The sequence below is a fragment of the Chiloscyllium plagiosum genome, chromosome 7, assembly GCF_004010195.1.
Source record: "Chiloscyllium plagiosum isolate BGI_BamShark_2017 chromosome 7, ASM401019v2, whole genome shotgun sequence".
NCBI classification, from domain to species: Eukaryota; Metazoa; Chordata; class Chondrichthyes; order Orectolobiformes; family Hemiscylliidae; genus Chiloscyllium; species Chiloscyllium plagiosum.
The window spans coordinates 26319776-26338070 of NC_057716.1; the positions used below are offsets into that span (position 1 = coordinate 26319776).

Sequence of the window (18295 nt, forward strand, 5' to 3'; positions counted from 1 at the left end):
TGTTTAGGTTGTCTAAATGATGACAGATGCAAAGGATAACCCAAGGGGCCAATAGAATGCTGGCTGGCCTTTGATGATGAGAGGACTAAAATATAAGAGAGGAGAGGTTATGCTTCAGCTTTCCCTTGTTAGACCACATCTGCAATACTCTGAGCAATTTTCAGCCTGCACATTGTATTGATTTTGGAGGGAGTACAGTACAACCTAGACTACCCAAGACAATGCATGGATTCCAAATGTTAACTTACACAAATGGGAGCTATATTGACTGGAATTTATAAGGTTAAGGAGTCAACTTGATTAAATATTTCAGTGTATTAGAAAGAACAAATAGATTAAACAAAACTGGTTGGCGAGTCAAAGCCTAACCTGGGAAATTCATGACTAAAGTTAGGAAAACTTCTACATGAAGAACTTAGGAGAGTAAAGAATTCACAAATGTCTATTGATGCTACTTCAACTGTGAAGTTTATGCCATAGACTCGGGTATTGGTTAATGAAAGATAGTAAGATATATGGATCTGTGGAGCTGGGTCACACATCAACATCATTTCATTGAACGGTGGAGTAGGCTTCAGGAACCAAATACATTACTCCTGTTCCTATGTTCCAATGCCAACACAGTACGCCCTCGGTATTGTACTGTGGATGTCAGCCTAATTCTTTGTGCTCAGATCTTTCAAGAGAGACTTGAAACTTGTAACCTTCTGACTCTGCTGCTGGCTCCTAGATGGATTAGGGTACCTCTGTGCTGAATTCTGCAAAGCTTTCCCTCTGATAAAGTGCAATTTATTGATAGTAAATAACTAGAACTGATTTGCATAATTTGTATGGAAATTCCCTCCACCCCCTGCATTTTGCTGTGGAACTAATTCTGACTTTACCAGGAAGCACGCTGTTTTCTTGGTTGTTATGTTTGTTATGGTATAGACAGACTATTTTTAATTGACATGCTTAGGACTTTTGAAGCAACAGAGAAGCTTGTGTCATTTGAACCTCTGCTTCTGAACCAAAATGCTTCTGGGTTTGAATCCCAGTCCACAACATGATGACTGTGGAAGATTTAAACCACTAGTGTTGGCACATACTACCCCAGTCTAGATAAACAGTGAATATTATTTGAATATTCGTTCATAGGAATTGGGCAATACTGGCTAGGCCAGCATTTATTGTCTGTTCCAAAGTATTCTCAGAAGAGCTGCTTCCATAGGGTATAGGGATACCTACAGTGCTGCTGGTAAAGGACTTGCAGGATTTTGATCCAGTGGCAGTGAAGGAATGACTCCCTGTGTTTCCAAGTCAGGGAAGTATGTGGCTTAAAGGGGAACTTACAGCTGGTGGGGACTCCCATGCATGTGAGAGAAAGTGAGGACTGCAGATGCTGGAGAGTCAGAGTCGAAAAGTGTGACACTGGAAAAGCACAGCAGGTCAGGCAGCATCCGAGGAGCAGGAGAGTTGACATTTTGGGCATAAGCTCGTCACCTAAACATCAATTCTCCTGCTCCTCGGATGCTGCCTGACCTGTTGTGCTTTTCTAGCGCCACACTTCTTTTTGGCTCCCGTGTATCTGCTGCCCTTGTCCTTCCAGGAGGTAGTGGTTGGTGATTTAGAGGTAGTTGTCTAAGAAGTCTGAGTGAATTTGCTCCAGTGCAAATTACAGATGATGCACACTGCTGCAACTGTTCATTGCTGTCTGAGTGAGTGAACGTAAATTAGCAGCAGGAAGGGAATCCAATTGTGAAAGTGCCTGCTTCATCCAAAAGTCACAATTGATATGAATGGAGGTGGTGAATGGTAATCAGCCAACATGTTGGCAACTCCATGTAGCATGTGAAAAGGCTGAAAGAGAAAGAGATAGATGTTAGTTGTAGTATGCTGTTAAAATAGTCTCTGTTGACTGTGTAAAAGTAAACCTCCTTTTCTGTACGATACTGTGTTCACTGGTAGCCCTGCTGTAAGTTCTGACCCACTTCTGATTCATGAGCTGGCACAGTGGTGTCAACAGAGGCAGTGAATCTGTGATCACACATGTGAAATCTTGTTTTTTTCCCTCCACAACCAGCTTCCATAGGGAATGATGTGGGCCCCATGCTGGGTTTGAAGAAGTCTAGCTCTCTGGAGAGTTTGCAAACAGCTGTTGCTGAGGTCCGGAAGAACGAACTCCCCTTCCACAGACCCCGACCTCACATGGTCCGTGGTCGTGGTTGCAATGAGAGTTTCAGGGCTGCAATTGACAAGTCCTACGATGGACCAGAAATCCCTGACGACGGTAAGTGTCTCATTCAGTATGTTTTTTTAAATTGTTCTGTTGCATTTTTTATCCCCCATATTCTGGTTTCACATTGTCGAAAAGAGACCAAAGGATTTTTTCTGTATGTTTTATCTTGCCACCTTCATGGTTCATGATGTCAGCTGAGTTTGTTGGAGTTAGATACCAGAACTGACAGGAATTAATTTTCCAACCTTTTTCTATTTCCTTTACATGACTGGCTGTTAATGTACTGTCAGATTTATCTTGCCTGTCTTTGGGCTGTATGTATGTAGTCCAGAAACTTTTCAGTGTAAGAAAAGTAGCACTTTGGGTCAAATAGATTATCTTCGGTAGTAAGCTTCTCAAATTGTGATTGCTAATTACTTTGGTAATTAATGTGAAACATGATATATAGGCCGTTTAGCACCTCAATCCTATTCTGCCATTCAAAAGGTTTTGAGAAGGGATCTTGTGATGCAATCACAGAGTCATAGAGATTTATAGCATGGAAACAGGCCCTTCAGCCCAACTTGTCCATGTGACCCAATATTCACGATTAAACCCATTTGCCTGGATTTGGTCCATGTCCATCCTTACCTATCCCATCCATGTACCTGTCCATATGTTTATAAAGTCACAGAGAGTACAGCACGGAGATAGACCACTCAGTCCATCTTGTGCGTGACGATGAGATATCATAACTTAGTCTCATCTGCTAGCATTTGGCCATATTCCTTTAAACCGTTCCTATTCATATACCCATCCAGATGCCTTTTAAATGTTGTAATTGCACCAGCCTCCACCACTTCTTCTGGCAGCTCATTACATACATCACCATCTGCATGTAAAAGTTGCCCCGTAGGTCACTTTTTAAATCCTTCCCATCTCACCTTAAACCTAAGCCCTCTACTTTTAGACTGCCCTACCCTAAGGAAAAGATTTTAGCTACCATAGAGGTTTACAACATAGAGTCCATATATCTAAAGCAAGAAGACCTGGTTCACATTGCATCTACTCCAGAGATTCATAATAACATCTCTCTGAGCAGGTTGATGAGAAAATATGAAAAAAAAAGCCTTGATTGATCAAAATCTTTATTCCATCTACCCCATTTGCTTGTTAAGAAAACTGAAGAGTGATCTTTTAAAGGTTTATAAAATCATGAGGGGCATGGATAGGGTTAATAGACAAGGTCTTTTCCCTGGGGTGGGAGAATCCAGAACCAGACCAGAGGGCATAGGTTTAAGGTGAGAGGCGAAAGATTTTAAAAGGACTTTTTTCACACACAGCGTGGTGCGTGTATGGAATGAGTTGCCAGAGGAAGTGGTGGAGGCTGGTACAATTACAGCATTTAAAAGGCATCTGAATGGGTGTGTGAATAGGAAGGTTTAGAAGAATATGGTCCAAATGCTGGAAAATGGGGACTAGATTTATTTAGGATATCTGGTCGGCGTGGACAAGTTGGACGGGAGGGTCTGTTTCTATATATATCACTACGACTCTAATTAACTATTAATATCCCACACTTAAAAGTAAGCTAAATTTTGAAACTTTCAATCAATCCCCTGACTCATAAGGTTTACGGGGAAAGAGTTCCATGTTTCATGGTTGAATGTTTACACAGAAGGAGGCCATTTGGCTCACCAAACCCCTGCCAGCTTTCTGCAAGTACGACTCTGTTCCTGTAGCCCATCATGTTACTTTCCCCTTCAGTTGTTCATCTAGCTGCAAGTGAATCTATCACCACCACCCCAAAAGCACTTTCCAGTCTTTCTGACAGTCTTGCGTTTGATTTCCCTTCACTGCTGCTGCTTCCAGAATATTGCTATTCAGCCATTACTATTTTATTATGATAAAGGATTATGAAACCTGCCTGGAATCACAACATGTCGGAATTGATTATGAGATCGCAGTACAGCATGTTCCTATTTAAATTGACTATTCAGCACTTCTCCGTCACATTTCAAGCATTTTATTATATTGTTCCTTGGAACCGACAGCCTTAACAGTTCTATATCTTGAGCATAGATGCAAAACTGATTCAACCAGTAGCACCATTGAATCAGTCCATTTAGAGGAAGCTGAAATTGAAACGAAGAGTGGAAGTTATGTCCCAATTCTTCAAATTAGATATTTAGCTTTGTCGTCATTTGAATATACAAGTAGAATGGGCCACTCAGCCCATCAGTACTATGCCATGTTTTATGTTTCTTTCAAGCCTCCCCTCATGGTTCCTCAGTTAATTTTGTGAGTATACTCCTGTATTTCTCTGTCCTTTTATAATTAATTTTATACAACAGTGCTGGGTGTGTTATTTCAGGGAAGTTTTGACGTGAACCACCAGCTTCTGGCCCAGAAGAAAGCCCTTTAATGCTTGAACTTGGATCTCATCAGAGATATTGTGCGCGCACATTCAAGAACAGCGTCTTCTCCAATGTTATTTGACTTCTGAATGAACCTGTCAAATTTCAAATCGAACGTTGATCTTGCTTCTCGTGCACCTTCTTTGCAGCTGAAACATTGTATTCCTTGCTCTGTTTAATCACCCTATGATCTTTTTTGGTATGATCTGCCTGTACTGCATGTAAAACAAAACTTTTCACTGTACTTAGGTACGTGTGACAATAATAAATCAAATCAAACATGCATGTACACGCACACACCTCTGGCTTTCCCCAGAAAGAGTACTTCAATAACAGTTAGAATCTATGAGGTGCCCCTTCCACCTTCCCAATAGAAATGAGAATAGGCTAACCATTCTTTCTTTTGGGGGAAAAAATGACTTAATTCTGTGACTATCTTTTTAAATATATTTTAGCATCCTCTCCTTGTTATAATTATAAACTACTGTCCTCTCTTCCAGCTCTGGTCGGTGTTAAAATACGCAATGGGAATGTTCAAGCAACAGAGGGGAACTCATTAATGTCATTTGAAAGGAAAAATGAGAGGCTGTATAAACTGAGTGATGTTTTAAAGGGGATGCATAAATAGGTATCGAGGCATTCACACAGATAAATGACTGAACAAGTCGATAAGCATGTTAATAAGAATTTGGAATCCTTCAACTTGTTAACTGAGGCAGAGTGGTACAAATGTAAGCAAGTTATGTACTGGTCAGGCCTCCAGTCTTGTATCCTCTTCTGGGTACCACACTTTTAAAAACAAATGTCAAGGCCATGAAAAAGTCACGTACTAGTATTACCGGAATAGTAAATTCTACAGTGTAACTGATGAAAGGTCATTTGGAAGTATCTGGCTGGATTTTACCCAGAGGGAAGAGTCAGGCCCAGCAGCTGAAAGGTTGAGGCAAGCCTATGTATGTGTCCAGGAAAGATTCAGCCAGATTCTACCCTCTGAGGGTGTGACTTCAACTCTCATTGGGGAGGATGTCCTGCCTCAAAGAGCTCATCAGACTGTAGCTCTCTAATGCCTGCAGCACCACGGGGCACTGCTCAAACAGTATTTAATTCCTGTTGAGGCTTAAAGCTGAAGGCCTGACTAGAAGCAAAGTAGGGGGTGCCACCCTACCTCAGTCCTCAGCCAAGCCATGTAACTGTGAGTGCCCTTCAATCCACTGATAAAAACCCAGCAATAATAACAATTCATTGTCCAATAGTTGGGCGGGTTGCCTAATACCTACCCTGGTTCGGGTAAAAATACCTGCAAAAATATACAATGAACACATGCCCTCCTGTTTGATGTCAACCTTGACATCACCCTTCAACCCCCTTTCTTTCTTTCCTTCTCTCTCTCTCTCCTTTCTCTCCTCTCTCTATCCTCCTCCCCTCCCCCCCTTCTCTCTCTCTCTCTCTCTCTCTCTCTCTTTCTACCTCACTAAATGCTACCAAGCCTCCTGAATATTCCCAACACTTATTTGTTTCTGTTTTACCAGAATGGTGCTTGGGTTAAGGGATCAGGGGTTCTGGTGAGAGACAGGAATAAGTGAGATTTTTCTTTTTGGAGCTGAAAAGGTTATAGGACGATTTAATAGAGGGATTCATAAGGAAGCAGCAGTTCAACAGTGTAGATGGGGAAAAACTAGCAGGAGTGTTGTTAAACAACGACAACAGATTTAAGTTAAAAAGAGAGCAGGCATAAGGTGAAAAGAACCTATGACAATTTCTTATGATCTAGAATGTATGACCTGAAAGTGTGATGGAAGCAGATTTCATTGTAATTTTTAAATGGAATTCGAAAAGTACTACAAAAGAAGTAAAACATTTCAGGGCTATGGGGAGAGCATAGATTAAAACCAATTGCTTGCTCTTTTGAAGAATTGGTAGAGACCCAAAGGACTGTATAACCTTCTTTAGTGCAATCCTCCCATTGCAGGTTTAATATTTTACCGCTGAGGGGAATAGTGGAGGGTGCAATAATTGTCTGTCAAGCATTTCTTTATTGGTAGCACGTTAGTGGTGCAGAATTGGCTGCCTCATTTTCCCACATAAGAACAGTCATTTCGCTCAAGAAACGAGTTGATGTTCAGACATTTCAGTGTGATAAGACATTGTCTGCATACTCAAGTGCCAGTATTAACAATTTGCAGTTGAGGACTAAGATAAATGTTGAGCAAAGGGTTGTTGATGATGGTTGAAGGACACAGTTTGGTCAAGTTTTATCAAGGATGGGTTTGCAGTTCCTGCATTATTCCAGTAATTAATTTCTTTATGATTCACTAGATATATTTTAACATGGAAACTATTTTTCATTTGCACAGCCAAATCTTCATGTGATTGTATATACATCACAAAGGCAGTTTGGCTCATTGAAGGCAGGGTTATAGACATGGTTTATCTTACCATTCCTCTTCTCCTTCATATCACTAGCAGTTGATTACTGGCTTATTTCACGCATGAGAAAAAACTGGTATCTCATGAGCAGTTTCATTTCTTTTGAGTTGTAGGTTTTCAATATTCATGAAAATCACTCCTGTAATAAACCGCTTGTGGTGTAATGGCTAACATTTGTTTATATGACAGACACAATGATTCCAACTCTACATTGCTCCTATTAATTTTTTTAAATCTATAGACAAGGTCATAACAAATTAATTTTTTTGTTACAGAGCTAATATAGTGATTTTTTTCCCTTTGTGTGGTTTATAGTTCTCCTGAGACTTTCATTGTGCAATATAAGACTATATGTTATTAGTAATGGTAGCATACTGGTAATATTCCTAGGCTAATCATCCAGGGGCTTGAATTAATACTCTGGGGACAAGAATTCAAATCCCACTATGACAGCTGGGAAATTTCAGTTTTGTTAATATGGAACAAAATACTAATTTCATCAATAGTGATCATGAAATGACTGTATTGTTAAAAATAAGCCACCTGGTTCACTTATGTCATTGAAATAATTTCCGTCCTTATTCTGTTTGGCATAGGTATGACTATGTACCCACAACAATGTGGTTAATGCTCCACTACCCTTTTGGAAAAAAAATCCACCAAGACACTTAGTTGTAGCTTCAGGTGAAGAATAAAGCTGGCAGTCCACACTGCAAAACTAACATCTGGAGACTCATATAAAAATTCAGAGTGATCTACCATAGGTAATGAATGACCTGACGTAGTCATGCTCACAAATTATTCCTGTCAGCCACACAGATTTCTCTGTCACCATCCTGCCATTTGTCCCCCCCACCAGAGCAGGCAGCACAATGGCATGTGAATGGGGAGGGGGTGGTCCTAAGACACCTAAACATTGTCTGCAGACCCCCTGAAGCGTCATGGCATCAGATCAAATTTGAGCAAGGAAATCTCTTGCTGTTTTCCACCCTCCTTTAATTGGTGAATTGGTGCTCCTTTGTTTTGAAGACCACGTTAACACACAATGGGTCAAGAATGGCTCAACTGCTAGTAACCAATGTGATTAAGTCTTGAAGGATGTATCTGCTAGAACAAGTTGGTATTGAGGGACCAATGTAATGGAGAAATACAGGGAAAGGTGGCCTTCATCTCAACAATTGACCTCTTCCAGACTTTAATCTGCATTTGTTTATGGCAGTGTTGGTGAAGTGTGACCGCAGCCAGTTGTTCTAAAAATGAAATTCCTTCCTCGCACTGAGGATATGTTCCATTGTGTTATATGGGTAATAACATAGTACTGTATATACTAAATGGGATAAGTTCAGATAGGATTCGATCAAGCAGCTCAATATAGACAACCAGGGGGTGGCGTTGCCAGCCATTTAAACTCCGCCCTCCATCATCAACACAAGGTCACATGCAAACAGGAGGAAGAACACTTTACCTTCTGCCTTGGGAGCTTACAACCATATAGCCTTAACATAGAATTCACCGGCTTCCAAATCTGTCCATCCCCCACCTCCCACTTTGCCCCATGCCCAGCCCTCCTTCTGCACTCCGCTCCTTAACCTGACCCTACCTGTCCATCTTCCTTCCCAACTAACCACTCCACCCTTCCCACTGACCAACTGTCGGCACCTTCTACTTGCATCCACCTATTGCCTTCTCACCCACCTTTCCTCCAGCCCCACAATCCTTCCTGTATTTATTTCTCAGCCCACTTCCCCTTCCCCAGTCCTGATGAAAGGTTCAAACCTGAAATGCCAACTGTTCCTCTCTTCTGATGCTGCTTCACCTGCTCTGCTTTTTCTAGCTCCACTCTGACTCTCCAGCAACTGCAGTCCTCCCAGTTTAGTGGATGGTGATCATAGAACATAGAACAGTATAGCACAGTACAGGCCCTTCGGCCCTCAATGTTGTACCGATCTTTTATCCTATTTTAAGATCAGACTAACCTACATACCCTTGATTGTACTAACTTCCATGTGCCTATCCAAGAGTCGCTTAAATGTCCCTAATGCTTCTGACTCAACCACTGCTGGCAGTGCATTCCAAGCACCTACCACTTTGTGTAAAGAAACTACCTCTAACATCTGCCCTAAAGCTTCTGCTAGTTACCTTAAAATTATGCCCCCTCATGATAGACATTTCCGCCTTGGGAAAATGTCTCTGGCTATCCACTCGATCTATGCCCCTCAACATCTTGTCCACCTCCTCAGTGGTTCTGTGACTCCATTTGCCACTTATTACTGTAGATGGCTACAGTGTTGTTGCAGGAACAGGTACAGACCTTTTCTCCCCTGAGCCTCTCCCAACATGAATTATGGCAGATCTGTATCTTAATTACATTTCCCTCTTTTGGATCTGTAACCTTTGATAGGCTTACCTCATAAAAAATCTATGAATATTAGCTTGGAAACTTTTAATTTATTCCCAGCCGCAACATCATTTTATGGGAGAGCATTCCAGATTTCCATCGCCCTTATTGTGTGAAAAAGTGTTTCCTGACATCCTGTGTGAACAACCTGGCTCTCTTATGGCCCCTTATTTTGAACTCTCCAAACTATAGGAAATTGTTTCACCCATGGCTATCCTTGACTAATCTTAATCACCTTGATTAGATTGTACTTAATCTTCTGTACTCCAGGAAATACACACCTGGGACTGGATTTTCATTACTGGGGTGGCTAAACTGAAACACAAATTTCCTGACTCAGCTACTTTATCAATCACCCTGCCCTCAAGTGGAGAAGTCACAGATGGTTACACATCGCTCAACACGTTCACAACTCCATAGACACCAAAGAAATTCACGTCCATGTGTAAATAGACTTGGACACATTCAAGATTGGGCTGGTAGTTGGAACTTAACGGAGTCTGTGAGGAGGGATAGGCACTAAATAGGGCAAAGATGCAGTCAGTCTGATGGGTTGAAGTGTGTCCATTTTAATGCAAGAAGTATCTGGAGTAAGGATGGCACTCAGAGCATGGATCAATACTTGTAACTATGATGTTGTGGTTATTATGGAGACTTGGATATCACGGGGCAGGAATGGTTGTTGGATGTTCCAAGATTTAGATGTTTCAAAAGGAATGGCGGTGGTGAGGGGTAGGTAAAAGAAGCAGAGGAGTGGCAGAGATAGTAGCAAAGCTGCAGAAAGGGAGATTGTCGAGGAGGGTTTATCTACAGAGTCAATATGGGTAGAAGTCAGAAACAGGAAAGGAGCACTCACTTTATTGGGAGTTTTCTACAGACCCCCCAAACAGCAACAGAGACATGGAGGAACAGATTGGGAGGCAGATTTTGGAAATGTGCAGAAGTTAGAGTTCTTGTCATGAGTGACTTTAACTTTCCTAATATTGACTGGAACCTACTTAGTTCAAGTAGTTTGGATGGAGCAGTTTTTGCTAGGTGTGTCCAGGAAGGGTTCCTGATGCAATATTTAGACTAGTGGGGAGGCCGTATTGGATTTGGTGCTTGCCGTGAGCCATCCCAGGTGTCAGAAATCTCGGTGGGATAGCATTTTGGTGATCGTAATCACAACTCCCTGACCTTTACTATACTTATGGAGAGGAATAGAAGCAGGCAGTATAGGAAAGTATTTAATTGGGGGACAGGGAATTACAATGCTATTACACAAGAACTGGGACATCCTAAATTGGGAACAAATGTTCTCAGCGAAATGCACAACAGAAATGTGGAGGTTGTTTTGGAAGTACCTGCTGATAGTACTGGCTAGGTTTATCCCACTGAGGAAGGCATGGGAGGTTGAAAAAACCTTGGATGACAAGGGATGTGGAACATCTAGTCAAGCAGAAGAAGGAAGCTTATTGAAAGTTGAGGAGGCAAGGATCAGGCACGTTTATTAGAGGGTTACAAGGTAGCCAGGAAGGAACTGAAGAACAGACTTAGGAGAGCTGGAAGGGGGCATGAGAAAGCTTCAATGGGTAGGAACATTTTACACTTGTGTGAGGATGGCCAGAGTGAGAGTAGGGCCGATCAGGGATAGTGGAGAGAACTTGTGCCTGCAGTCAGAGGAAGTAGGGGAGGTCCCTAACGAATACTTTGCTTCAGTATTCACTACTGAAAGGGACATTGACATTTCTGAGAAAGGCGTGAAATAGATTGATATGCTCGAACAGGTTGATGTTAGGAAGGAGGATGTGCTGAAAAATCTGATAAAAGTAAGGATAGATAAATCTCGGGCCAGACTGATTATACCCAAGGTTACCACAGGAAGCGATGGAAGAGATTGCTCCGCCTTCAACGATAATCTTTGCGTCCTCACCATCCACTGGAGTAGTACCCGATGATTGGAGGGGGGGAAAAGTGATTCCCTTGTTTAAGAACAGGAATTGGGATAACCCTAGGAATTATAGACCAGTTAGTCTTACGTCTATTGTGGGCAAAGTATTGGAGAGGATTCTGAGAGACAGGATTTATGATTACTTGGAAAAGCATAGCTTGATTAGAGATAGTATGGCTTTGTGAGGGGCAGGTCATGCCTCGCAAACCTTACTGAAGTCTTTGAGGATGTAGAGCTGGAAATGTGTTGCTGGAAAAGCGCAGCAGGTGAGGCAGCATCCAGGGAACAGGAGAATCGACGTTTCGGGCATAAGCCCTTCTTCAGGCATGAGCCAGGAAGAACTGTTTGTTTAGTTTATGGATCCTTCTGTGGATGAAGAACAGTCGAGGTCCTTTGCAGGTCTGTGAGAGTGTTGTCCTGAGCTGGGGTAGGTCGAGTTGCAGGGAATGTAGGTAGCGGCGCATGGCTGCAAGCGTGGAGCGGAGGATCCGGAGGGAGGTCTGTTGCTGGAGGCTTCGGATTTGTTGTAGGTACTGGTTGTCCTGGTTGGGTCCAAGTTTTGTTGGTCGGAACGTAGTCCGGAGTCCGTGCGGGATAAGTCGGTTCCGTAGGCAGGTGCTGAGGAAGGAGATGTGGCTGTGGTAGCGAGTCTGTTTAAGAATGTGGCTGAAGAGCTTCTGTGCAGAGGAGATGACCTGGGGGGTGCAGTGAGAGAGGGACTCACTGAAATCTTTGTAGAGGGAGGAAGAGAGCTTCTTCAAGGAAGGCATCCTTGTAAGAGGATTCGCAGTAGCTTCTTCAAGGAAGGCATCCTTGTAAGAGGATTCGCAGTAGAATCTTTGAGGATGTAACAAAACACATTGAAGGTAGAGCAGTGGATGTGGTGTATATGGATTTTAGCAAGGTGTTTGATAGGGTTCTCCATGGTAGGCTCATTCAGAAAGTAAGGAGGAATGGGATACAGGGAAATCTGACTGTCTGGATACATAATTGGCTGACCCACAGAAGACAGGATAGTGGTAGATGGAATGTTCTCAGCCTGGAGCTTGGACACCAGTGGTGTTCCAAAGGGATCTGTTCTGGGACCTCTGCTCTTTGTGATTTTTATAAATGACTTGGATGTGGAAGTGGAAAGGTGGGTTAGTAAGTTTGCCAGTGACATGAAGGTTAGATAGTGTAGAGGGCTGTTGTAGGATGCAATGGGACATTAATAGGATGCAGAACTGGGCTGATAAGTAGCAGATGGATTCTACCTGGAAAAGTGTGAAGTGATTCACTTTGGAAGGTCAGATTTGAATGCAGAATACAGGGTTAAAGGCAGGATTCTTGGCAGTGTGGTGGAATAGAGGGATCTTGTTGTCCATGTCCATAGAGCTCTCAAAGTTACCAGCCAAGTTGATAGGGTTGTTAAGAAGGTGTATGGCATGTTGGCTTTCATTTGCGGGGAGATTGAGTTTAAGAGTGCAAGGTTAGACTGCAGCTGGATAGAGTCCTGGTTAGACTACACTTGGAATAGTGTGCTCAGTTCTGGTCACCTCATTAGAGGAAGGATGTGGAAGCTTTAGAGAGGTTCAGAGGAGATTTACCAAGATGCTGCTGGGACTAGAGGGCATGTCTTATGTAGAAAGGTTGAGGGAGCTAGGGCTTTTCTCATTCGAGCAAAGAAGGTTGACAGGTGACTTGATAGAGGGAGACAAGATGATGAGAGGCGCGGATATAGTGGATAGATGTTGACGTTTTCCCAGGGCAGAAATGTCCATCACTGGGCAAAACTTTTTTTATTGGTTTTTTATCTTTTGTTGTATTTTGGCTATTATTTCTTTTTTTTAATATATATATTTTTTACATTTTTTAATATAACATTTTTTACAAAATTATGAAGTAATGCAAACAAATATAAACACTAATATACAATTAAATATATATATTAAAAAAAGAAATAATAGCCAAAATACAACAAAAGATAAAAAAGGAGAAAAAAAACTTGGCTTACTACTACTCTATCCTACAAACAACCAAAGCATAAAATAAGATATCTTACATTACTAATAAGAAGTAAAGTAATAATTAAATAAGTAATCAAAGTGGATTAACATCAAATCATAATAAAACCCATATTTATACGGGATTCCTCCAGTCAGACAAAAGCCCTTGACAATATGGCTGAAATATCTGTCTATATAGTTCAGAAAGGGCTGCCATATTTTATAGAATAATTCAATTTTTTGGTGCACCATATTTGTGAGGAAGTCAAGGGGGATATTTTCCATGATTAAACTGTGCCAATTCGAAAGTCCTGGAGGGCCCTCAGCTACTCAATTCATTAAGATATTTTTCCTTGCACGAAAAGAGAGAATGGAGAATAATTTCCTCCCGTCCACATCCAGGGAGGGCAAATTTGAAAAGCCCAGGAAAAGATACACTGGATCCAATCCAATCTCCGTTCCCAAGATTTCTGTCAGAGCATTCGCTACTCTGCCCCAATATTTGCAGATCTTGTGACATGTCCATAAGCAATGCGTGAGAGTGCCCACTTCTATTTTAGATTTAAGACACATTGGGGATGTTCCTACCCTAAATTTTGCCAGTTGTTCTGGTGCTATATGAGCCCTGTGAAGTATCTTTAATTGAATAGCTTGAGTTCTATTACAATTAGAGATCTTTCTGGCATTTTCCCAGATGTCCTCCCACATTTCTGAAGGGATTTCTAACCCCAATTCCTGGTTCCATATTTTAAACAGCTGTTCCATGTCTTTCGATACCTCATTATGTAATGAGTGCTAAAGAGTACTGACCGAGGGTGGACACATTGGCCATAGTACTCTTCTCTCCCTATCCGATTTGTAGGGACTGTCTAATAATGTCTTCTGTATATAATCTTGAAAATACCAGAAAAGGTCTCCACTAGGCAGTCCAAACCTCTGGTGCAGCCGCTCAAAAGACATCACAACCTCCCCATCAAACAGGTCCGCTAAGCAAGAGACACCTCTGGACTTCCAGGTTTTAAATGTAGCATCTGTCTGCCCTGGCTGAAAACCCCATGGGGGGCATAATTTTAAGGTAATTGGAGGAGGGTTTAGGGGACATGTCAGAGGTAGGTTATTTACTCAGAGAGGTGGGTGCGTGGAATGCACTGCCAGCAATGATAGTAGAGTCAGATACATTAGGGATATTTAAGCGACTCTAGGATAGACACGTGGAAATTACTACAATGAAGGGTATAAAGTAGGATAAAAGTCCGGTGTAACATCGAGGGCTGAAAGACCTGCATTGTGCTGTACTGCTCTGTGTTCTATGTTCTATTAGTTCCACAAGAAAGAACCTAAACTTCACCCCTTGACATTAAGTGGCAATACTATTGCTGAATCCCCACCTGTCAACATGTTGGGGATTACTACTGAACAGGAACTCAATTGGGCCAGCCACATAAATGCTGTAGTTACAAGAGAAGGTGAGAGACAGTTCTGCAAGGAGTAACTCACCTCCGGTGTCCTCATTGCCTGTCCACAATCTACAAGACATGAGTCCATAGCATGAGGAATATACTCCAATTGCCTGGGTGGGTACAACTCCAACAACAACACAAAAATCTCAGCACCATCCAGCACAAAGTACCTCATCTACTTAATTAAACCTTCAAACCCTCCACCACCAGAGCATAGCAGTAGCAGTTGTGAACAATCAACAACGTGCACTGTTTTGCTTCACCAATGCTGGTTTGACACCATATTTCAAATCTTCAACCTCGACCACATTGAAGGACAAGGGCAGCAGATTCATGGGAACACTGCCAGCTAGAAACACCCTTCCAAGCTCTTGTCCATCCTGACTTGGAAACATTTCACTGTTCCTTCGGTTGCTGCGGGGTCACAATCCTGGGACGGTACCCCCACCACACCACAGCAGGAATACAAGACTTACTGCTTCTGGCTGAAGAATAATTTGCCAGAGCTGCACAAATCTCAGGAAAGTTTTATTTTTATTCTAGCACACTGGGTGCTGCCCACCATTATTAAATACATCTGCAGTCAGTCCTGCTCTGTGGGAATCTGGCTGCAAGTTCTCTGGAACATACCCTAATAATGTAACCCTTTTCACCTCTGTGGCATTCAGGTGGTTCTGCACTGCACCCCGAAGGCCAGTAACTCTTTCCTGAGGTGCACTGACTCAAATCTGAATGCAGTGCAGAGTAACAAGAGCTTTGTAAGCAGAAACCTAATGTTGCATTGGCAGTTCAGATTTCCATTTTGTTTCTGTCTATTTTGAGTCTCTTACAAAGGCCACCTGTTCGTCACCGTCGGCTTTCTACCCTGGTTTCTTGGTCATGTGCACGGTCCCTTGTACTTGTGACCTGAGGAACGAAGACAATGCCTTATCTTTCTGCACAGCAACCAACTTGACAATTTAAAAACAGAAGCAGTGGCAATTTCTGATATGTCTTTAAGTTACGGAACTGTGTGTTCACGTTAACTCTGCGACCTGCCAACGATAGGAATTGCATCCGGGACTGAGAAACCCCTTTACAAATTCAGCAGTTAACAGCTACATTAAACCCAGTAGCAAAAGCAATTGGCAGGTCTCTCTGAAGAGAGGCGATAGGAATTCACATGATATAAATGAGAATATTAAATGTCCCTGTATGTTCATAATACACCTCTTTAAAATAAAGTATAAACAAACACAATTACTTATTTATGAAGTTCTGACAGTTATTAAAATCAGAAAACATTCTGGATGACAAAGAAATAGGATTTTTATTCCCACTTGTGAGGCCAAGAGAAGCCTATTGTGGAAATACAAATCCCGTGTCAGTGCCCTTCCATTATAAATCTTTAAATTATTTATGCATTGCTTGGACAATATCACGACCAGAAAATATCAAATATTGAAAGGAGAGGCCACTGCACTTCTATGAAGAATGTTTGGTGACACAGATACACTAGCGGTACTTATTTTGAGTAGTGAATTGTTTCAGAATAAATGGTTTCCTGTTATTATTAGTGAAGGACCTTCAGACAGTGAAACTAGCATCACAAGCAAAAAAGTAAATTGTTGGAGAAACTCAGCCGGTCTTGGCAGCAGCTATGGAGAGAAAGCAGAGACAGTGTTTCAGATCCAGTGACTCTAAGGGTTGTTTACATCTACTCTAGATATATCTTTTGTTTATTTACTTGTCCTGCTAGGATCTTATTTGCCTTGTATCAACCACCAACTGTGTCACCATTCTTTCCTGTTTTGCAAGCTATTATGGACTCTCCCTTTTGATTCCTCAACATCCCCCTTCCCGTAGTTTGTTGAAAAAAACATTTCTAATACTCCGAGCTCTGACAAATAGCCATCAACCTGAAACGATAGTTCTGCTTGTCTCTTTCCACAGGTGCTGCCAGCTCTGTTGAATCTCACCATTATCTTCTCAATGAATGCCAGGCAGTAAATCCTGACTTTGCCAGTGACACTCATGTCCCATGAATAAACTTTGTTTCAAAACAAAAGTGTTCTTTCCACAGTACTGTACTCCTGACAGATTTCTATTAAGCTTGGTTATTATGGGTTCTGGTACAAAAGTAGGTCACTGGAGTTAAGATTCATGATAATTTACCATGATCTTGTGAAATAGTGGAACAGTCATTGAGGGACATCCAGGCCCATTCCTTTTACCCAGACATATCAAATCTTTAATTTTAAATGATTACCCAACAAAAACATTGAGACTTGGAGTTCTGATATCTCCATATTACAACTACTCTAAATATTCATGTGATTATGTAACAGATGCTGTGTAAATCAGAAACATAATTATATGTTTTTGGAGATAAGTCTCTTGATTAAACTTAAAATATAAGCCATAGCTTTTAATTTAACCTCGGGAGATAGTGAGGAAAGAGATTGATCTGAGACGGGTACAGCTGAGAACAGAAGTGAGTCAAACAGTCAGGGCAGGCAGGGACAAGGTAGGACTAATAAATTAAACTGCATTTATTTCAATGCAAGAGGCCTAACAGGGAAGGCAGATGAACTCAGGGCATGGTTAGGAACATGGGACTGGGATATCATAGCAATTACGGAAACATGGCTCAGGGATGGGGCAGGACTGGCAGCTTAATGTTCCAGATACAAATGCTACAGGAACGATAGAAAGGGAGGCAAGAGAGGAGGGGGAGTGTCATTTTTGATAAGGGATAGCATTACAGCTGTGCTGAGGGGAGGATATTCCCGGAAATACATCCAGGGAAGTTATTTGCGTGGAACTGAGAAGTAAGAAAGGGATGATCACCTTATTGGGATTGTATTATAGACCCCCCAATAGTCAGAGGGAAATTGAGAAACAAACTTGCAATGAGATCTCAGCTATCTGTAAGAATAATAGGTTAGTTATGGTAGGGAATTTTAACTTTCCAAACATCGACTGGGACTGCCATAGTGCCAAAGGTTTAGATGGAGAGGAATTTCTTAAATGTGTACAAGACAATTTTCTGATTCAGTATGTGTATGTACCTACGAGAGAAAGTGCAAAACTTGACCTACTCTTGGGAAATAAGGCAGGGCAGGTGACTGAGGTGTCAGTGGGGGAGCACTTTGGGGCCAGCGACCATAATTCTATTCGTTTTAAAATAGTGATGGAAAAGGATAGACCAGATCTAAAAGTTGAAGTTCTAAATTGGAGAAAGGCCAATTTTGACGGTATTAGACAAGAACTTTCGAAAGCTGATTGGAGGCAGATGTTCGCAGGTAAAGGGATGGCTGGAAAATGCGATAACAAGAATCCAGAGAAAGTATATTCCTGTCAGGGTGAAAGTGAAGGCTGGTAGCTATAGGGAATGCTGGATGACTAAAGAAATTGAGGGTTTGGTTAAGAAAAAGAAGGAAGGAAGCATATGTCAGGTATAGACAGGATAGATCGAGTGAATCCTTAGAAGAGTACAAAG

The 18295-nt window shown here is 41.8% G+C and overlaps 1 protein-coding gene across 5 annotated transcripts in view; it reads left to right on the top strand.

The window, feature by feature from the left end:
* Positions 1 to 18295, top strand: part of LOC122551426 (partitioning defective 3 homolog B-like) — a 979113-nt gene that overhangs the window by 607073 nt on the left and 353745 nt on the right. For all 5 annotated transcript variants that reach the window (XM_043693310.1, XM_043693308.1, XM_043693311.1 and 2 more), the window contains one exon: positions 2063 to 2269. In XM_043693310.1, coding sequence (XP_043549245.1) covers positions 2063 to 2269 — 207 coding nt within the window. The remainder of the gene's footprint in view (positions 1 to 2062; positions 2270 to 18295) is intronic.